The sequence below is a fragment of the Semicossyphus pulcher genome, unplaced genomic scaffold, assembly GCF_022749685.1.
Source record: "Semicossyphus pulcher isolate SPU_LCO1_2020_fin unplaced genomic scaffold, fSemPul1.0.p SCAF_15, whole genome shotgun sequence".
NCBI classification, from domain to species: domain Eukaryota; kingdom Metazoa; phylum Chordata; class Actinopteri; order Labriformes; family Labridae; genus Semicossyphus; species Semicossyphus pulcher.
The window spans coordinates 13,053,799-13,074,814 of NW_027211659.1; the positions used below are offsets into that span (position 1 = coordinate 13,053,799).

The following is a 21,016-nucleotide window of genomic DNA, read 5'->3' on the forward strand; positions in this document are numbered from 1 at the left end:
GACGGCTCCTCCGCGGACACACCGACCAGCAGAAAGTCAGAAGAGTTAAAGGACGACACTTAAAGGCTAAATATATATTGGTGTCTCAGACCTCTCCTGTCCTGTCATGCCTGCTGCTGTCATCCCGATGCCCAGCGCCTGCGCTAGTCCACTGCAGCTGACGTCACACCAGCATGGCGGTCAAGGTGACTCCGTCAATATTTCTTATCAGATATTAATTTTAAAGGCAGCGAAGCGGCCGCGAGCTTACCGCTGTCGGACTCGGAGGACAGCATGTCTGTGCGGACGCGTGGGTTTAAAGCCCTTGTCTTAAACGTAGCGCAGAGACCCGCACTCTTTTATTTCTGCATCTGTACTAGGCGCATCTCTGCCGGCCTCGCATAGAACACTGTAATTTCTTTCCTCTGTTGCATGTGTAGTTCCAGAGATATTTGGCAGGAAGTCGGTTGTATTTTGTAGTCCGATCGGTTATTTGCACATGCATGGTGTAGTTGTCTGTGATCGATTCTGCTGAGTCTACTGCGTGTAAATCAAAACAGAGACAGTGTTAACTTGAGTTTCATTGATTTACTCACTGAAGACATGGCATTATTCCATTGTTAATTGTAGGCAGCATTGAGATGATCTGACTGAACTTTTTTTCATAGCAAACACTTGTATGTCACAGGTGCAAGCAACAAAAAGAGCGGACCCCCATGACTTGAAGACTATCTTTCTGAAGGTAAGGTCTTTCTGAGTGTCACCCACAAACATATACATAGAGAAACTGTGTGTTACAAATCTACTAACATGTTACAGTCAGTGCATAGTCTCTGTGTGGTGTCCATTGGGATACATAGTTCAATAAAGGTCACAGAAATGCTTCGACTAATTTTGGATCTGCTTCAACAGAGGAGCTCCCCTTCGCTTTGATTTAGTGTGTGTGGTCTTGGGTTTTAATCTTCAGCATGACATTGAAAACTGTCATTAGCTCTATTCGCTAACCTTCAAGAAACAAATACCTGACATAAGTGTGCAGGTTTGTTTACCATAGCAGGACTTGTTTGGAGTATAAACTTGCTCCTGAAAGATGGGAGTCTGTTTGAGGTACAAGTCGCCTTACAGTCCCTCCACACCTCTTGACTCTGCTGTAAGAGGGCTGAGTAATTTGTAATGCATATTCAGGTGGAAGAGTTAATTACTGGAAGCTCATTCTGACTGCCTGTATAATTTGATTAAGAACTACTTGAGGCCTACTGTGAGGGTGAATGGATACACAATCATGTGACGAAGTAATGTGGCAAGAAATTGCTCGGAATTAATATTTTCACTTAAAACATTAATTCAGCAGAGTGCATTGAATTGTAGCCCTGAAAACACTTGGCGTGAAGGTCTCCTCCCACACTCTTTTCTCTGTTTATCTCATGCTCGCTGTAGCCGAGCTTGGCTCAGACCCACGAGCGTGGCCTTTCTGTTGCCAGTTCATGTGGCGCTTGTGTTTCCTGAGCTATCTCTGTTCCAACTTGAAACCCAACCCTGCCTCTAAAAATGACCTTACGCCTTAAAGCCTGACTCGGGTCCCAGGTTTAGCATGGGGCTGCTCTGGCTGTGCATATTTTGCTTTAGTCAAGTGAATCACAGTTGCAACATAACACTTGCTGACATGACTGACATTTATTAGGTCAGTAGTTCTCTTTCATAATGTACCCCCTGTGAAATATTTTTCTGCCAAGTACCCCTGGATGAGTGCAAAATAAGCCCATATAAAGCGCAGTGAAGTCAGCATCTGATTTACTTAACAACTTTGAAACTCAAAAACACATAGGCCTAGTTCAAGTCTGAGGAGGATTAATAACTAACATTCAACATTATTGCTTCTGATACTGACAGTATTTTTTCAGCTGTTTTGTTGCTTCTTTTCCACCATGAGCCTTTCTTTGAGTTGGTCTACAATTCAATGAATCAAAACTGGCGAGCGCAAAAGTAACATAACAAACATAAACTCAAACATGACAGCATTTGCAGCAACAGATGACAGTTTACAGCAGTAAATGATTGCACCTGTACCCCAACTTGAGAGACAGTGGATTAAGTGATTGTGACTTTGCATTCTATCACTTCTAATAACGTTTAGTTGTTATGACAATGTACAGTGGACTCGACCGTTTTATGGTAATGTGAGACAGACAGATCACTAGATTAGCCATAAATAAACTTTCTAATTAACTTCCTATATTAACATTTACTTTTAAAAATCTCCAGAAAGGGTAATATACCACAGTACATAAACATTCAAATGGCGTTGTATAAGATTTAATTCAAATTGATCATCCTGATTTCTGAAGTGTGCTCACGGTTCAACCCCTGGACAAACTCACCCAGAGGTGCCCTCTAGCCAGGCCCTAAATCCCAAACATGGTCCAGTGGAGCGGCTCAGTGGCCAGCAGATTGTACTGGGCAGCTTCCAGGTTATGAATGTGTGAGACTGTGAATGTGAGCGCTGTGTCCCTGATGTAAAGAGCACGGCTCTGGACTGTACATACTTGAGTAGATAAAGATTAAAACAATGTCCCCTGTCAACTAAAGACATTACTCATGGACAGAGTTACATTTAGAACATAGGCTAGTTATTTAGGTCTGTCATCTACAAGGTACAGTTTGTTATATTGTCTGATATTTTTCTTTTTAGATAAGAATGTGTATGTGGTTAAATCTAGTTCTTTCAATTCAAAGGATGACAATGATTTAAGAGAGACTGATGCTTTCATTGCCTTTTGTCGTGTTGCGATGCAGCAAAGCATTGTGCTGTATAGAAACCTGCACACACACACCTTATCATCACAAAGAAAGAATGCAAATGGATTAAAAAAAAAAAGTTGCTTTATCCCCTATTGGTTGTTCTTTTACTGCAGTGAGTCGGTCTATTGCACACAATGAAAATTCTACTCTTTAAGGTCCATATCTAAATCCACCTAAAACACTGAAAATCCATATTGTTAACAGCTCTGCGTGTGTTTCCTCTGCAGTATGCCAGTGTGGTGGAGGATGGGGAGCAGTACATGACCCCCAGGGACTTTGTGCAGAGTTACCTGGGTCTGCATGCACAACCTCAGCACAATCCCAAAACTGTGGATCTTATAGCCGGCGTGGCCGACACGACTAAAGATGGGTGAGTAACTGCAGTACAAGAAAACGTCTGTTAATGCATGTTAACAAACCAGCCGGATATCACATGATCAGTCAGCTTTTCTTAATATGTGTGTGTGACAGTTTCCCTTTCCTGTGCTGCAAACCGGCTGCACTCTTGTAAAATATATTCACTGAAGCCGTGCACAACCAAACAGGTGCCAAAGATAACTGATAAGGATTTATCTCACTTATGTTTGCAGAGTCTTTATCAGTCAATATCACACCTTCAGCTGATCCATTTAAAACCATTTAAAACTGTGTGACAAGATAAGCTGAACTATCACTGAAGTACTTTAGTAAGAGTCTAAATTAGCAGTTTTGAATCAACTATCAACAGATAAGAATACAATCAAATAAATAATCACTTCAAAGTCTTAAAGTCTATTTTGGTCTAGATATCAGGGGTGTTTCTAGGGGGTGGCCTAGGGTGGCATGGGCCCCCCTTAAGTCTGATTGGCCACCCCAAATGCCACCCCACAATCCTAAATGGTCCAATGATCCTATGATTGTCCATCTGCCTGATCAGAGGTGGGACTTCAGTTCAAATCAACTTATTGGGCAGTGTAGCACCAGGCTGATAGTAGCTTAAGTGACTAGCAGCCTGTTGCTAGGAGTGATCTGTCGATACTTAATGCTTTGACTTTTTAAGATACGTGTTATTTTTGAGTTCCTAAGGAATAAAGTGTAAAAGATTTTGATGGTGCCACTCTGTTGTATTATTTTAAAATAAAAAACCTAACCAAAGGAACGTAACATCTAAATGATACCCTAATGTAAATAGTGAAGGTAGATATAAATGGAGAAGCTATTTGGAAATGTGTACAAGCACCCAAACTTCATGCCTGCCCTGCATAAATCAGTGCTCTAGTTTGGCCACCTCTGTCAAAAAAGTCTGGACACACCCCTGCTAGTTATTGAACTTCAAATTTTAAGCAAATTTCTTATTAAATAATAATACAAGATACACATATAGGTTGTATAATACTTTAAAAGGATGAAACTTTTTAGACATGGACGAGAAGTTTAAGTGGAAAATTTGAAAATCTATCATTTCTGTGACAAGGCAAATTCATTTCCTGTGATATGATTAACGTCTCCAGAACAGCCACTAAATAGACTCTTGATGAAATTCTAAGGCCGAATCCTTTTTAAAAATTCAAAGCTTAATCCAAAAGGCACTGTCTACGAGTCTACAGAACTGAAGAAGCCTTTCGGATGAGAGGTGAACGTCTTTAAGAACAACCTCATCCAGTTGCCTTTTGGATTAAGCTTTGAATTACCTGCATGACTGAGAACCTTCAAAGACATTTATAAGTTTGCGCGTGAATTTTTTTAACCTTGTGTGAAAAATAAGTAAAGTATTACATTACTGCATTAGCTTGTTGTCAGCAGCTCAGTCTTGTGTTTTAAATGTCTGTGTAGATGTCTTTTTTTTTTTAAAAGGTTAGCCTGCGATGTAGACGAGCTGTTGTGATTTCGTAAAAGATACATTTATCTTTTGTTCAGATAGCACTCTTTCTTTCTTGTCCAAACAGACTGATCTCTTTCCAGGAGTTTCTGGCCTTTGAGTCAGTACTGTGCGCCCCGGACGCCCTGTTCATAGTTGCCTTTCAGTTGTTTGACAAGACCGGCACAGGGAACATCTCATTCGGTACGTACATGGTGGAAAATGTCAGTTTGTGGTGTGGGGATGTACTTTGACTTTGTGCAGGTAATTAAGGGCGTTTAAGGTGTTTTTTGTGGTAGTTTTAAGGCTGAACATTGATGATAGAAAGAGTGATGGGTTAAAGTTGCATTTGATGTGACACTGAACCTCACATCGGTCAAGTGCTACTCTAACTAAAGCATGTGTATTCAGTGAATGCAGGATTAGCCATGTCTTATTTTTCTGTATCACGTTTGCTAGCAGCTTGTATTGTAAGTCTCATCTCAGAACAGGAAGAGAGCAGTGTGAAACATCACATTATAACCATGAGATGCAGAGTCTTACAAAGAAGCTGCTCCTATGCGCTGTCTGTGAAATAAGCCCTGCAAAGGCGACTCAAAATTGAGAGCAGTGCTTATATAGAAAATTTCCTGGATGGACTCAAAACCATGAAAATGTAAAAAGCAGTGAGACTGTCAAACAGCCTATTCAGCTTCCCGATCCAAATGGACTCTGTCCTCTACTTTAACCAGGTTCTCTATAAGTGCAATGAGGACGTGAGTTGGATGTCACAAGTGCATCTTGCCTGTTTTTCCGCTCTTCCTCTTGTTATTGCTCACTCCCGTCTCACTCTTCCAGAGAATGTGCGTGACATCTTCAGCCAGACCACAGTTCATCACCACATTCCCTTCAACTGGGACTGTGAGTTCATCAGGCTACACTTCGGCCATGAAAGAAGCAAGAACCTCAGCTACACAGAGTTCGCACAGTTTCTGCAGGTATTTATTTGATCTATGCTGTCATTTTTTATGTTTTAGATCTATTGAGCTTTATCGCCTCTAAAGGTTTTAAGAAACAAAGGGAAAAGACAGAATGCCGACTTCAAGATGATTTTAATTAAACAAAATGACCAATTCAAAAAGGCTCACTGTTCAGAGTCCAAGGGTGCAGGTAAAAATAAACAAGGTCCAGAAAAACGGGAGGAATACATTCACAAACGGCAGGAAGAAGAACATTATACATAAGAGGGAAGGATGATTAACAAAATAGAATAGGAAATGAAAACTGAACACTAAGGGCCTGTGTCCACTACCAGCGCTTTTCGTACTGGCAGCGCCTATTTTCTAAACAAAACGAATGCAGTTCAGTGTTCAGTGTCCCCAGCTGTTTTTAGTCGTTGCGCTCACACGGCCCCCCCAAAAGTTGAAATAGTTCAACTTTTGCTGCAGAAGTGCTGTCAGACAACTTTTGTAACCTAGCAACAGTAAGTAACAGTGCGAAGCACTCTGAAATTGAGGTTGTAAGCGCTGCCAACACAAAAAACGCTGTTAGTGGACACAGGCCCTAAAAAACGACTGAAGAAGAAGAAGAAGAAGAGCTACATGATAAACCTGCCACAGACAACATAAACAATAAATATAAGGACTGGTTTTACATTTTGGGAAGCTAACTCTAGCAGATTAATTGTTAAAATAATTTTTTAGTTTCAAGTTTTTCTACTGTGTTTAATCAGCACCCAAATCAAAGTGTTAAATCAACAATTTTTGGCTAATTCAACGAAGTTGCACATAACTGCCAGCTAATGACATGGAGTGTGTTCTTCTCTTCCTGCTGTCACATTTATGTACATTAATATGCTGCTTTGTAAAATAGATGTGACACCTATTTCCAACAGACTTTGCACCCAGCCAACTGAGAAAATATAGACCTGAGTGGCAAAGTGTTTTACTATATGTAAGGATGGGTGCCTTTTTTGTTTTAATTGCTCAGAAATCTGAGAAAAATTGTGCTATTTCTGTGTTTTTAAAGCCAATAAGTCTCTTTCTAAATGTCTTTTTCATAATGGAACAGGACAGTGTAAATATGCATATCAGCAGCTCAAAAGAAGAGCTACAGATGAATATAGAATATAACACAGAATGTATTTGTCTGTTTTTTTCTCCAACATCTAAGAAAGTGCACATCAATAAATGTGAAACCATTCATAATGATCACCTTCAGGCGTTGGCGGTGAGGCCTTTTAATCCTGCTGAGGGACAAATGGAAATGACGTAAGGCCGACTACATGCCATATATGATCTCTTAAGATAATGGAGCTGTGGAGCTGCATCTTTAGTGTTTAGGTCTTGTGGTTTGTGCGGTAGCCCAGCGTGCCATTAAGTCACTTAAAGTTGTTGTTGTTTTGCTTTATTGCTCCTTGCCTGAATCTCTGTGCTGTTAAATAAGCAGCAGCAGCAGCAGCAGTAGCAGTATGGTCAGGGATGAACCTGGTTTGGAGTCGAGGGCTTAAGTCTCGGGTGAAGCTGGGTGGTCCGAGAGTTAGACAGGCTGAGCTGCGGTGTGGGATCCCTCAGAGCACTTTGTGGTTTATCATAGTAGACTGGGGCTTCCCGCCGCTACACCAAAGTCTCTTGTGTGTGCAGGATTTCATTTACATCTATGATTATTATTGTCTTGTTTTTCTGTCATGTCCAAGCACTTTTCATTTCACTGAGTGTGACTTCAAATACAAAACAGCACAGCTCTTTGTGTTTAGTTTGTTTTGGTTCTGCCACCTTGTGGTTGTTGCAGATTTGAAACTTCAGTAAGCGCAGACAAGGTAGAAGATTTGTAACAGGCTTCAAAAGTTTCATATTTGTGAGACGTCATCATGAGTTTTCCACAATATAATCTGCAAACATTGTGAGAATCAATCAGCTACAATCCACTGATTAGGTTATCAGAAGCAGAGTGTAAAGATGAAGTAACAGCTGAATATCGCGGTGTCGTTGCTCTGTGATCTTCTGCTTCTATGCGATGAGCTTTGACAGCAGATGTTGACCCGGGGTCAGCCTCCCCATGCATCCACATCTGATTGCATGGTTGTCATATTGAATCATCTTCCTGCGGACACACCTGCCGGTCAGCGCAACAACCGCCATGCTCCCCTCCTGGATCAGACTTCTCGGGACATGGTTTTCATTAGTCTCCAGAGAGACAGCGATGATTACAAAAGCCTGCGTCTAACACTGTCACATCTGACTTTCACATCTGTCCAACAGTGATATTATTATACTTTTCCCCTCCAAAGGTTCCTTGTAATGCAATGCTCCTCATCATAGAAACACATTCTTTGCTTCTTTTGTCAGCCAACAGATTGACCTCCTGTCTGTCTGTGTGTATTGCTGCAGGAGCTGCAGTTGGAGCACGCCCGGCAGGCGTTTGCACAAAAAGACAAGAAAAAAAGTGGCTCCATCACAGCCTTGGACTTCAGCGACATCATGGCCACCATCAGACATCACATGCTGACTCCATTTGTCGAGGAGAACCTGGTTTCAGTAAGTTTGAAAACGTTTTTCAGCAGTTGTTTAAATAGCTACTGTACATTCAATATTTTCATGATTACATAATAATGAATTAACAGTTTTCCTCTTGGCTTTACACAGTGTTATAAAAGTTTCAGCTCTTCCTTTAGCTGTCATGGCAACAACTTTACAGTTTTTAATTCACTCTCAAAGCCCTTTAGTGTTGCTTTTGCTTTTTCAGCAAAATAAGCTCTAATGCTCAGCATGAAACGGCCAACACAAAAAGCTAGCAACCATCTGGTAAATGTAGTGAAGTATTTGGTAGCTAAAGAGAAACATATTTCCCACAGTTGTTAGTGGAGACCAAAAGGAAGCTAAAAGACAGTAAATATTGGGGGACAAATTAATGATAATGTTGCCCCACTGCCCCAAAAAATGTAAAGATATGGATTCAGCGAGTTTATCGTTCGTTTAACCTCAATGTTAGCAATTTATATTTTTACGTACAGCAGTCATACAGCAAAACTACGATTCAATACGATTAGATACAATATAAACAATATGATGCGATACAGAACGATACAATATGATACTATACGATACTATACGATACTATACGGTACGGTATGATATGGTACGATACGGTACGATACGGTACGGTACGATACGATACGGTACGATACAATACAATATGAACAACCCGATACTATACGATACGATAAGATACAATACGATACGGTATGGTATGGTACGATACGATACGATACGATACGATACGGTATGGTACGGTACGTTACGTTGCGGTACGGTACGATATGGTACGATAAGATACAATACGAACAACCCGATACTATACGATACGATAAGATACAATACGATACGATACGATACAATACGATACGGTATGGTACTGTACGATATGATACGATACGATACGATACGATACGGTACGGTACGATAAGATAAGATACAATACAAACAACCCGATACTATGCGATACAATACGGTACGACGCGATACGATACAATGCGATAAGATACAATACGAACAACCCGGTACTATACAATACAATACGGTACGGTAGGGTACGGTACAATACGATACGATACAATACGAACAACCCGATACGATAAGAAACGATACGATACGACACGATACGATACGACACGATACAGTACAATATGATACTTTTGTCCCCGTTGAGAAATTTGTCTCGTGTGCTGCGAATATTTAATTTCCTCCACAGTAGTATTAGTGAATAAAAAACTAGTGGGATTAAAGAGAATATAATAAAATCAGGTTGAAGTCTTACTGTACGGAAGCAATGACAGGCTTCTGATCTTTCTCCAGGCTGCAGGAGGCAGCACCTCCCACATGGTGAGCTTCTCCTACTTCAATGCCTTCAACGCCCTCCTCAACAACATGGAGCTGGTCCGCAAGGTTTACAGCACCCTCACCGGCACCCACCGAGACACACTTGTTACCAAAGGTACACCTCAGACACTCCCACTGACATCACATAAATAAGTCCTGTGTGTGCGTTTCATATGTGATATGAGATGTGCGACTCTGTTTTAACTGTCTTGACAGAATGGGAACAGGGAACATTTACTGTAGCACTAAATTACTAAGGTAAATGAACATCTTTAACCTGGTGATCAGATCTCCTCTACATGTAGAGCTGTGTAACTGATAGTTGTACCATCAGTCACATTTGCTCCTAATTGTGTTTCCCCTTCAGATGCAAACTGTAGACCGCTCCTCCTCTTTCTCTCTGTGGTTGTAGAAAACCCTAAAGGATAGTATTTGCAAATAATTCTTGTCATATGTGCAACCAAACATATCAGATGTTAAAGCAAACACGCACATGTCAGCCGTCAGTCACAGAAAAGTATATCATTGCAGTACTTGAGATCAGAGAAGCAGGCTTGTGACCGAAGGTTGCAATGGTTAGACCTGACAGGAAGGTCTTTTTGGAAGAAGTGAATAACAAACTATTTTTCCCTCCCTCAACAACTACCATTAGGTTTCCTTTGAGAGAGACCACATGATGGTAATGGAGCTTCTCAGCAGGCAGCGGTAGAGAACTGAATATAAAGCACATATAAAAGAGTGACGCAGGGTGCTGCTGAGAGATTGCATGCTCAGTTAGTGTACTCCGGGGTAAGGAGATAAAGCACATACCGAACTGATTTAAGGGTTTTACATTTCTCTTTTTTCTGATCTCCACAATAGAAGCATCGACAATAACACAAAAGCAAACAAAGAACAGTATTTGCAAGTACTATTCAATACTAGCTTGCTGTAGTACCTGACGTGGCTAACCCCTCTGCTTCCTGTTTGACTTGAGTCCACTGAAGCTTTCAGGGACTGAATGTTTTATTTCACATTCTCTTTTCTCTTTGTTGCATTGTAGAGGAGTTTGTTCACGGTGCGAATAAGTTTGGTCAAATCACTCCAATGGAGATCGACATCCTGTACCAGCTCGTTGGTCTCCACAGACACTCTGGGTAAGATTCTGCATGATTCATCGGTGAGCACGCGGATTATGTTTGTATCTACACTAATGCAGCTTCATTTATGTAACATTTAGAGAGAAGCTGAGAAAAGCAGTTCAAAGAGCTGATGTGCTTTTTCGTACAATATCTAATTTGTGTCTTTAGTTTAGATCTTAACACATTTGAATTTTTAAAGCTTTATTGTTCATATTTTCAGCGATTTAAAGGCATAAAATATGTGGACATTTAATTAAATATGCACAAAAAGCCTAGGTAGAAAATCACCTGACAGGTAAACAGACTTTACTGTGGTTTTATAACTAAAATGTATCTCTTCAGTATGCGAGAGTAACAATAGTTTAAAACACCTCAAACTGCAATATGAGCGCTATTTTTGTGTTATGAATGGACTGCACTTATTTAGCGCCTTTCTATTCTTGCAGCCACTCAAAGCGCTGTTACACTATATATCACATTCACCCTTTCACACACACTTTCATACACTGATTGCAGAGGCTGCCCACTGTCGATCACTACTAATCACGTTCACACACTGATGGCTATGCCACCAGGAGCAATTCGGGTTCAGTGTCTTGCTGCCCAAGGACATATAGACTGAGGGAGCTGGGGATCGAACCTCGGACCTTCCAATTGAGAGACGAGTTTTGTCCTTTTTAAGGCATCTTGTCATTTTTTTTAAATGTATTTTTGGTTCTAGTTCTAGTAGCTTAATACTTTTTAAATTGGTAAGATATGACGTCAGGGGGCGCTGGTTTAGCTCAGTTGATGGAGCAGGCGCCCCATGTAAAGAGGCCACAGCCCTCAGCGCACTGATCACAGATGCGACTCCCGGTTTGCCGATCATTTGGTGCATGTCATTCCCCACTCTCTACTCCCTATGTTTCCTGTCTCTCTTCAGCTGTCCTATGTAATAAAGGCAAAAAAAAAAAGATAAGAAGTCAGACTTATAGCTGAGCTTCTGACACCATGCATGAAGGATGAGACAGTTTAAAAAATTAAATTAGCAGGTAGAAACACAGCAAATATGAAACAGAATCAACCTTGAACTTTAAGTTTACTTGACTTTCTCACTTGCAGGCACCCATGTAAGTGTCTGCTCGAATCCACTTAAGTGCATTCAAAACATTCATATAAAACTGTGTTATTTTTTATTCCATCATGAATGGAATAAATATGTTCCTGGTTTGTTTACCGCCCGTAAAGTTAAGGTTATTGCTCATTTAGTTCAACAACAGTGGCTCCACTGGCCGTTTTACAAGACAAACATAAAACACAGACTTTATGATGCGTCAGGCCGGTGGGGAACTTTTGCGTCTCAGACATTTAGAAACAAAACACTTCCATTGACTTGTTGGGCCACGGGGCGCTCGTCCAGCTTTGTTTGTCTGTTGTTTATATAAGCGTAAATTAAACTTACAGTAACTTCAAGTTATGTGCCAGTAAAAAAGTGCGGTGGAAAAACTTACATCACTCGCAGTAGATGCAGGGCGCTTTGCTTTTTCCTGGCCTAAATCCCTCCCTCCCCTGCTGTTGTGCATTAAGGCGGCTGAACCACGCAGACATCGAGAGGATAGCCCCGCTGGAGGAAGGAGCAATGCCATACCACCAAGCAGAGGCCCAGAGACAGGTAGCCTGATGACTCCTCTAATACACCTCACATCCTCCTGCCTTTTATCAAAGCCTTTCCTCTTCTCCCTTGGCTTCCTTCTCAGACACGAGCCAAAAAGGCAGAATGTTCAGCCGCTGAATTAGCAGAGTGCCCATGTTTTTCTTCCCTTGTGAAGTGCATTACTTAAACTCCCAGATAAAAGTACACCAATTATAGTTATAGAAGGGAGGAATGGATTGTTGCGTCGCTCCCCTTTATGAAAGGCTCTCCCCATTTTATTCAGTATAGCTGCACATACGCATCAGCTGCAATCACACATCTGAGACGCTAATAAGAGGCTTTTATCAGTGTGGGGCTCGAGGAGTTTTAGGAGCCTTTAGCAAAGTCTGCTAATGGCAGGAGGGGAGTGGGAGTCAAGGTGGATGTGGGAGAACAAAATAGTTCCTGCCTGCACCGGATGACACGTCTCTGTAGCAGGCTGTGGTCAGAGCTTTCATGCCACTCATGCTCCTGGGATTCACGCTCAGAGGTCTGGAATTTGATTCCTTCGGGGGGGACGCTGCAATTCTCAGACCTGCCCTTTAGTCAAGTAGGCTAATTGTTTAAACCCTTTGATCAAGACCTCGATCTTGTTAGCATGCAAACCCTTGGTGGAAGCATCTGGGATAAGGAAAAGACTGATCTGCCCTGCTCCCCTTCTCATCTGGTCTGGGAGAAGTTACTCACCCCCACAGCCTGTGCACACACACACACACACACACACACACTCTTTAAAGGTCTCACTCGGACTGTGTGATATTCATGTAGATACTTATCTGTACATGGAAAAGGCTTGTGGGGCTAATCTGTTCCCCTGCACCGCAGTGAAAACAAAGCGGCTCCGCTTTCAACATCAAACACCAACGCAGAGATCATCTAGATAAGAGATACTCTGTTGTAAAAATAAAAGAAGACTTTTACTTTGAAGGCTTTGACATGTAGCATGTGTGGAAAACTGCAACAAGTTCACACAGTCATTTATCCACAGCGGGTCCGTCTGTGACATTTAATACAGGCTGATGATGAATCAGACGTTATATGACATGTCCACATTCCTTCTCCTTCCTCCGCCATAGCATTTTCCTTTCCACAATGTATCTGATCGCTATAGTTTAATAGCCAGCCGATTCATGCTTCGTGTTCTGATCCCCCTCCCTGTCTTTCTTCAAATTCATTTGACCGCTGGTGTCTTTTTCTCCTCCACAGCAAACTCACGAAAAGTCTCGGCCCATCTGGCTCCAGGCTGCAGAGTCTGCCTACAGGTTTACTCTGGGCTCAATCGCTGGAGGTGAGTGACATGTCTGCCGCGGAGCCCCCGGCCCGCACCGAGGGGTAACCTTAGCCGGCCAGACTGGCGCGCTTCTGAGGCCCCGGGGCCGGCCATTGTGCTTACGGGGGTAGAAAGGGGTTGTGATGTGAGGCCCCGGCATTGTGCTGCCGTGCCACCGGTGGCTCCAGGCTGTCGTTGGGAGTCGGAGCTTTGGAATGACACAAATCTTCCGGAACCGCACTCCCTGGAATCTCCGTCTAATTACGCTGGAAGGAACTGATACAAGAAACCTCTGACATAACTGCCCCTCAGATAGCACACACTCTGACCCTCTGTGTGTGTGTGTGTAGGCTCCCCAAACAAAGACTTTTCAGCAGTGGCAGATTCACCCAGGGTCATGAAACAAAACACGATTCTTGCGCTGAAGTCTCTGTGTCTTTGAGGCGATAATGAGCTGTTTCTCAGCCTGCTCTGTGCTGACGCAGCTGTTCGCATGTTCGAGACGTTGAGGCGTCATTACAGGATTCTTTGATGTCGGACGAGACAAGTAAAGCTGAGAGCGCGAGTTCAGTGAAACTTGTAGTTTTCAGACATCAACTTAATTACAGCTTTACACACAAACACTGCTCTATTTATTTCTCAGCGATCAGTAAACATCCCCCAAAACATCTCTGCAGGATTATTATTGTACCACTCGATTGTGTGAATTATTAACATATGAACCATGGCTTATGTGCACCTAGAGGAGCAAATAGGAGAAATACTTAAAACAAACACTCATACAACGGATTAATCCTTACAGCCATTATTCAAGAAAAAAGGCCACACATTCACTAATGTGAGGTACGGAAGCCCTTAGCGGACATGCATCCATACATTTTATTTCCTGTGAACGATTATTTTCCGGTTGTTTTCTCGAGATCTCGACTTATTTATCTTGTTATCTTGAGATAACAACACTGCACTGCTGTAACGTCAAATAATCAGAACTAGGGACACACGATATTGGATTTTTTTGCCGATATCCGATATGCCGATATATTAGGCACTCTTATTTATTTATTTATTTATTTATTGGCCTTTTATGCCTTTATTGACAGAGAGGACAGTGGATAGTGTCGGAAACAGGGAAAGAGAGAGTGGGGGACGACATGTGGCAAAGGCCCGAGGGTGGGAGTTGAACCCAGGGCCGCCACATCGAGGACTATAGCCTCTGTATATAGTCGCCGATTTAACCGCTGAGCTTAACCGGTGGCCACACTCTTATTTTTACACCTAATTGCAGAGAACATCAAGTCTCCCCTGTAGTGGAATGTATATCATGCCTACTCTTATTGTGTTGGCCCGCTGGCAGATGCAGAAATAACGCAATGCGCGTGCACGCTCGCGCCGAGTTGATGTCGTAGCCTTACGTCAAGCTTTTTTAGGGAATCATGGAGCAATTAGGCAGAATTAGAGCGTTTTTTTACCGGCAGAAAATATCGGCAGACAAATTTCATACCATATCAAGCCATAACCGTCAGATACCGATAATGTGCCGATAATATCGTGCCTCCCTCGTCATAACTCGTACGCCCAGAGTTGCAAAGGCACAAAACGAACATAAAAATAGGCTTAATGGCATTCATGGCATCAGGTGGTCTAATAATATCACAGTGACCAGCCTGTTGTTTTAAAATGATCCCGTTATCACGAGAAAACAAGCTTTGTCATCTTGAGATAATTAATCCGTTAAAATGGGAAAACCAGCTTTGTTTTAAAGGCTTCTTCTTTTTTGTTATACATGAAATCAAAGTGATTTTGGGATCTTGAATGGACAAAACTAGGAAGTTAAAGCTGCCAACTTGGGCTCTGAAATTATTACAGACCTTTTTTTAGCATTATCTTACATTGTAGGAACTAAATAATGAAAATAATTTCATCTTAATCCTCTGTTTCATTATGTGTCTAAGAAAAGCATTATTAGGGGCTATTACATTTGTATTAACATCATCTGTAACGTGTTTTCGATGCTAAAGTAAAGTAAAAAAATGTGTGTTTTACAGCCACCGGTGCCACCGCTGTGTACCCCATCGACCTGGTGAAGACACGCATGCAGAACCAGCGCTCCACAGGCTCCTTTGTAGGAGAGCTGATGTACAAGAACAGCTTCGACTGCGCCAAGAAAGTGCTGCGTTACGAGGGCTTCTTCGGATTCTACAGAGGTAACAGATTTTAGAGCACGCAGAGGAGGACTCTGAAACCTGTGGCTCTCATGCAAAACAAACCCTCTGATGGGAAAGCATTAGGATTTGTCAGTGCGCTAATATCAGCAGCATGGCTTGCTAATTGATACCAGAAACCTTTGCCCTCCCTGTTCAGCGGTGAATAAAGCAGCACCCAGGGGTCGCGTTTTCATTATCTCAACTCCTGGGAGAGCTCTGTGAGGAAAATGACCGGCAGAGTCGTGTAGTAGCAGCGGTGTCTGATCTGGCTCCGCGCGGAGGGTGATAATGGTGCTGAAGGCTCGTGATATACAACACTTCTACCCTCAGGCTGTTCATATGAAGGAAGTCAAGACTGCCATCTACTGCTACCTCCACCGCTGCAGCTCTCTGCAGCTCTGCCTTCTTTCCTCCTCTCTTGCACATGATAAGAGGGTGATTGACTCCGAGACAGACACGCTCGGCTGTTTTCTGGCCGCATACCAGCAGCAGTCACTCAGCAGCTCCTTCAGAAGTTTATCTGGCTTGATGAAGGACGGGCGGTGAAACAGTATGGCGGTTATCGCCGCCGTAGCACCCACACCCCACCCCTTAGCCCCCCTGATCTTGTCCGTGACCACACAGCTCTCTCTGTTCCCCTTCAACAGTAGATCAGGCCTCAACAATGCTGATCCCATACGCAGCAGCAGTGTCATATTTTTGGCCTTTTTTTTGTTCCATCTCAATGGGACCTTTGTGTTTTGGTGCATCAGATGTATCAGCCACATCTGTAAATATTTATGGGTTTGTTTTACGCTCACAAGAACCCTGCAGCTCACATTGTCCCAGCTGTCAGTGCATGTATTCATTCGGCAAAGATAAAAATGTGCATTCATTTGAAGCCAGACTTTGTCTCTCTGTCCCTGTCAGGTATTCTAATGGTATCTATGAATAATATTTTGCAGGTCTCCTCCCGCAGCTCATCGGCGTCGCCCCGGAGAAAGCTATCAAACTCACGGCAAGTCATTCCACTGTGTAGCTTAGAGTGTTCGAAAAGTTGCTCTGAGTGATTCACTGGGAATGAAAAACATGCACAGAGCGCAGGAGAAACGCACTCCTCGCAATCAAGATGCGACTGCAACCACAAGTTAACATTAATGCCCCGCTATCAGGACCGGGATTGTGTCTCATCTGCTTTTCTTCTTCATGTCTCCCCCTCTTCTTCTTCTTCTTCTTTTTTTTTTAGATGAATGATTTTGTCAGAGACAAGTTCACCACAAAAGATGGCACCATCCCTCTGCCTGCAGAGATCCTCGCTGGTGGATGTGTAAGCATTACTTTAGAGATGCTTTAAATTCAGTCTGTAGATGAACTCAAACCGAGTAAGGGGGCGGCTCAAAGATGGGCAAAAATATACATCATTTAATTAATTGGGGTAAATACTGGAACTTTTACCATCACATTGTTCACTTTAAATGCTCATTAGAAACTATAAGCTGACAGTTATTAGCAGCCAAAGTGATGCTACAAAGTTTAATAGTAAAACGCTTCATCTTCACTTTACATTAATAAATATTTTAGTAGAAATCAAAGTACATAAAAGCACTTTGTGTCCTGCCTACACACAGCAACGCAAAAGATGTTGTGATACAGTATTAATGTTGACGTACCTGCAGGAGAAGACAGCAAAGTTCTAATGACTGTACACAGGGGATATGCGTACAGTATTTAGTTAGGAGTAAGTGTAGCGATACTGCAGTATATACACACAGCAGTTTTTACATTGTGAGTTAAAAGCACTGATAATGTAGAGAAATGTCCCCTGTGGGTGTAACACTATGAACCATTGCAATGCTAGATCACCATTACTGATGTATTTGTAAGAGTTGTTTTATAAGCTCATTCACTAGTAAGGACCACAACAATAAGCGTTTGAATATTTAACGCAAGTTCTGTAATGTTGAGACACATTTCTGTATTTTGAAGGGAGGGGTGAGGGTGATGGGGATGTCTTCTGTAAGGCTGGTCTGGGTACCTAGAGTTGGACAGAGACAAGAGAGAAGGATACACGAAGTTGAATAGGAAGGGATGAGGAAGGAGGGTTGATGGGTGAGAGGAAGGGAAGGGAGGGTGGGTCGCGGAAGGAGGACTGGGTTTAAGTCGGCTCGTCGGATAATTGTAGGTGTGGTTTTAGGCGTGGTCCTGCTCCCGAAGTCATTAACTTCATTTGATGATGTGAATGTAAGATCCTAATCTGTGAAGCAGCTAAAACTGTAGGATGAGTGCAGTACACTAAAAACTACTCAGTTAAGTTAAGTGGAATACAATTAGGTAGTATAATACTATTATAAGTATTTTGTCCTCATCATTAAGTAGAGTTTTTAAGTAGATAAACTTTGTTACAAGTGTGCATGACAACAATGAACCTGCAGAAGTTCTCATCTACAAATCACACCAGCCAGATTAAGTGTGTGAAGTGAACTCATGTATTTGTAAGGACACGTTTTAGCAGCATTTAAAGCTTGTGAATCCTCAATTATATAGATATATGATTGATTTACTTCCTTTCTTTTAGTTTTTTTTTTTTTAACTTGCTCCGGTTTAATTTGTCAGCACAAGCTTCTTATTTAAGAATTCCACCCTAAAACCTAATTTAAGTAGTTTGTGTGAGAGATTATAATTATATTGCTAAGTTTTTGGGCATCCTGTACTGTCTCTCTACGTAGAAAAGTTAACTTTTGTCCCCCTTTATGCCTTTATTTAGAGAAAGAGGACTGAGGATAGTGTTGGAAACGGGAGAGAGAATGGGGATGACAGGCCTGTTGCCTCTGTATATGGGTCACGCCATTAAATCGCTGAGCTAAACCGGAGCCCCTGAATCCTCTAATCTGGATTTGTTTTTTTATGGGCCTAAATAACAATATCAAAACATCTTTTGCCTGCAGAGTAAAGCTGTAATTCCTCCACTCTGCCTCTCCTCTGGCTGTGCTGAAGTGTAACAGCAGGCCTTGCAGCAGAGCCTGCAGGTTGCTCGCAGAGGAGCGGGGTCTGCGGGGTCGTGACCCCTGTCAGGGTGTAATTGTAGGAAGAGGCCCTGGAGGGTCCTGGATGAAGCTGGTTCTAGCTCAGGGTGATTGAGTTTGACAACGCGGTACACACCCGAGGCACAGCCTCACTGCGGGTCTGCACACGGGACGAGGATGTTTTAAATACACATGTTAACAACTAACGATAGGTCCTATTTACAGCCTGCATGTATAGCTGTATCTGTTTGTATGAATCACTTGTCATCCTCTTGTCATCTTATGGAAGTTAACAGTCTGTTTAAACTGACGGCTTGTTAAACGATGTCTTCCATCAGAGCAGAGAAGTGAAGAAGATAAAAGAGAGGGAGTGCATCAATCTTCAGAGCAGCGGATATTCCCCCTCCTCTTTGAAAATGACTAAATGTGCCGGAGCTTTTTTTAGCCCTTTGCTCGGATGTTTACAGATAAGACCCCTGCCCTGAATGTCACCGGCAGCCATCCTGGGGCCTGATTAGATTTGGGGAGGGTGATAAATGTGCCTGAGTCAGAGGGTGCCGTGCCTTTAGGGCATTGCTTGTCCGTACCCGGAGCCGTCCGGGTGATTCCGCGCTCTCCCCTGGGAATGGGGGTGAATTGTGGAAGTGTGCGGGGCGAGGCCAGGCTGGGCCGCTCACCCTGCCGCAGGAGGTGCCTCGGGGGAGGCGAGGGGGCAGAGGGCCGGTGCCAGGGTCAGAGATTCCCGACCATGAGCCGGGGCTTCCACTCACCCGACGCCTGCTCTATTCTGACCCCAGTTGTTCTTGTATCAATGCCTCCTCTATCAAGGCCGTTCTCTTACCAGACGAAATCAGATCGGGGGAGAAAAGTATCTTTTGTGCTGAAGTTTACTGAGATAATTAGAAAATTCCTGCAAGGGGAAAAATGCTTACACATCATAACATCCTCACCCGAAGTTCACCCCTCATTCCAATCTGTGCTTATAAACAACTCGCCTTCTTTTCCCCGATGTTTCCCGCAGGCCGGAGGTTCCCAGGTGATTTTCACCAATCCTCTGGAGATTGTTAAGATCCGTCTGCAGGTGGCTGGAGAGATCACCACAGGGCCCCGGGTCAGTGCCCTGAATGTTGTGAGAGACCTGGGCTTCTTTGGCCTCTACAAGGTAGGTCAGCACCTCTGCAGCTCCATGACGTCTGCAGCAGCAACCTCTGCTAGCTGCTATACAAGGGCAACGAAAGGTGCTCTTACGCTCCTGAGACATCAACAACATCAACAACATGCTGCTCACTTTAGAGTGCAGTCATTGGAAGAAGTATGGAGTAATACTTTTTAAATTACTGATTAATCTGCCTATTAGCTCAATAAATCATTAAGACTTTAAATATCAGAAAACACATCTATGGTTGCTATGTAACAGCACTTAGTCACAAGCAAAGGTCCATGAAAAGTAACACTTTAAACAAGTGCTGAAGTTTAACAGCATGACGTATGAAAGTATCAAACACTTTGCTGTTGTATTGGGACAATTGTTTCAGTTATTATAAACGTCCTACTAACTTAAATAAAACAATTTAATGTGGTAGTAGGTAAAGGTGCAGTTTAGATATACAGCTCTGGAAAGAACTAAGAGACCACTGCAAAAATATGTAACTTATAGGTTTGTGTAAAATTAACTTTTGTTTTATTGTATACAACATTTCTCACTACTTCCGAATAAAATATTCTCATTAAGGTCTTTTATTTGCAGAAAATTACTGGTTAAGAAGACGTTTTTCAGACCTCGAATAATTCAACGAAAAACAAGTTAATTTGTAAACTCAGGTAGAGTTCAGAGTTCAATATCTGGTGGAATAACTAACTTTTAATTACAGCTTTCATGCATCTTGGTCTGTCACACTGCTGTTGGGTGGCGTTAGGCCACTCTTTGTTGGATGGCTTGTGACCATCCCGCTTCCTCTTGATCACATTCAGGAGGCTTTCAGTGGGGTTCAGATCTGGATCGGGCCGGCTGTGACATGTATAGAGAGATGCTGATTTAAGGAACATTTGGAGTGGTCTCTTAATCGTTTCCGGAGCTGTATATTTTTATATACGCATGTTACCTCCCACAAGGCAAAAGTCTTCCATCATCTGCATATCTGCAAGCACAACCGCTATTTATGTCAGGAGATATTTTCCCAGAACTATAAGAATTGGTTGTTCTTCGCTGAAGCTGTACATTTTTCAAAAGCAGAAAGAATTGTACCTTACGTACAATATCAAATTAATAGACTTGA

General features: G+C 42.5%; 1 protein-coding gene across 1 annotated transcript in view; it reads left to right on the forward strand.

Moving 5' to 3' along the window:
• Positions 1 to 9: 9 nt before the first annotated feature.
• LOC138592057 (electrogenic aspartate/glutamate antiporter SLC25A12, mitochondrial-like) overlaps positions 10 to 21,016 on the forward strand; it is a 23,436-nt gene continuing 2,429 nt past the window's right edge. The window contains exons 1-14 of the mRNA XM_069662663.1: positions 10 to 185; positions 668 to 721; positions 3,006 to 3,148; positions 4,704 to 4,819; positions 5,453 to 5,592; positions 7,984 to 8,130; positions 9,448 to 9,586; positions 10,514 to 10,607; positions 12,159 to 12,243; positions 13,471 to 13,552; positions 15,580 to 15,738; positions 16,683 to 16,735; positions 16,964 to 17,044; positions 19,762 to 19,902. Coding sequence (XP_069518764.1) covers positions 174 to 185; positions 668 to 721; positions 3,006 to 3,148; positions 4,704 to 4,819; positions 5,453 to 5,592; positions 7,984 to 8,130; positions 9,448 to 9,586; positions 10,514 to 10,607; positions 12,159 to 12,243; positions 13,471 to 13,552; positions 15,580 to 15,738; positions 16,683 to 16,735; positions 16,964 to 17,044; positions 19,762 to 19,902 — 1,446 coding nt within the window. The 5' untranslated portion in view covers positions 10 to 173. The remainder of the gene's footprint in view (positions 186 to 667; positions 722 to 3,005; positions 3,149 to 4,703; positions 4,820 to 5,452; positions 5,593 to 7,983; positions 8,131 to 9,447; positions 9,587 to 10,513; positions 10,608 to 12,158; positions 12,244 to 13,470; positions 13,553 to 15,579; positions 15,739 to 16,682; positions 16,736 to 16,963; positions 17,045 to 19,761; positions 19,903 to 21,016) is intronic.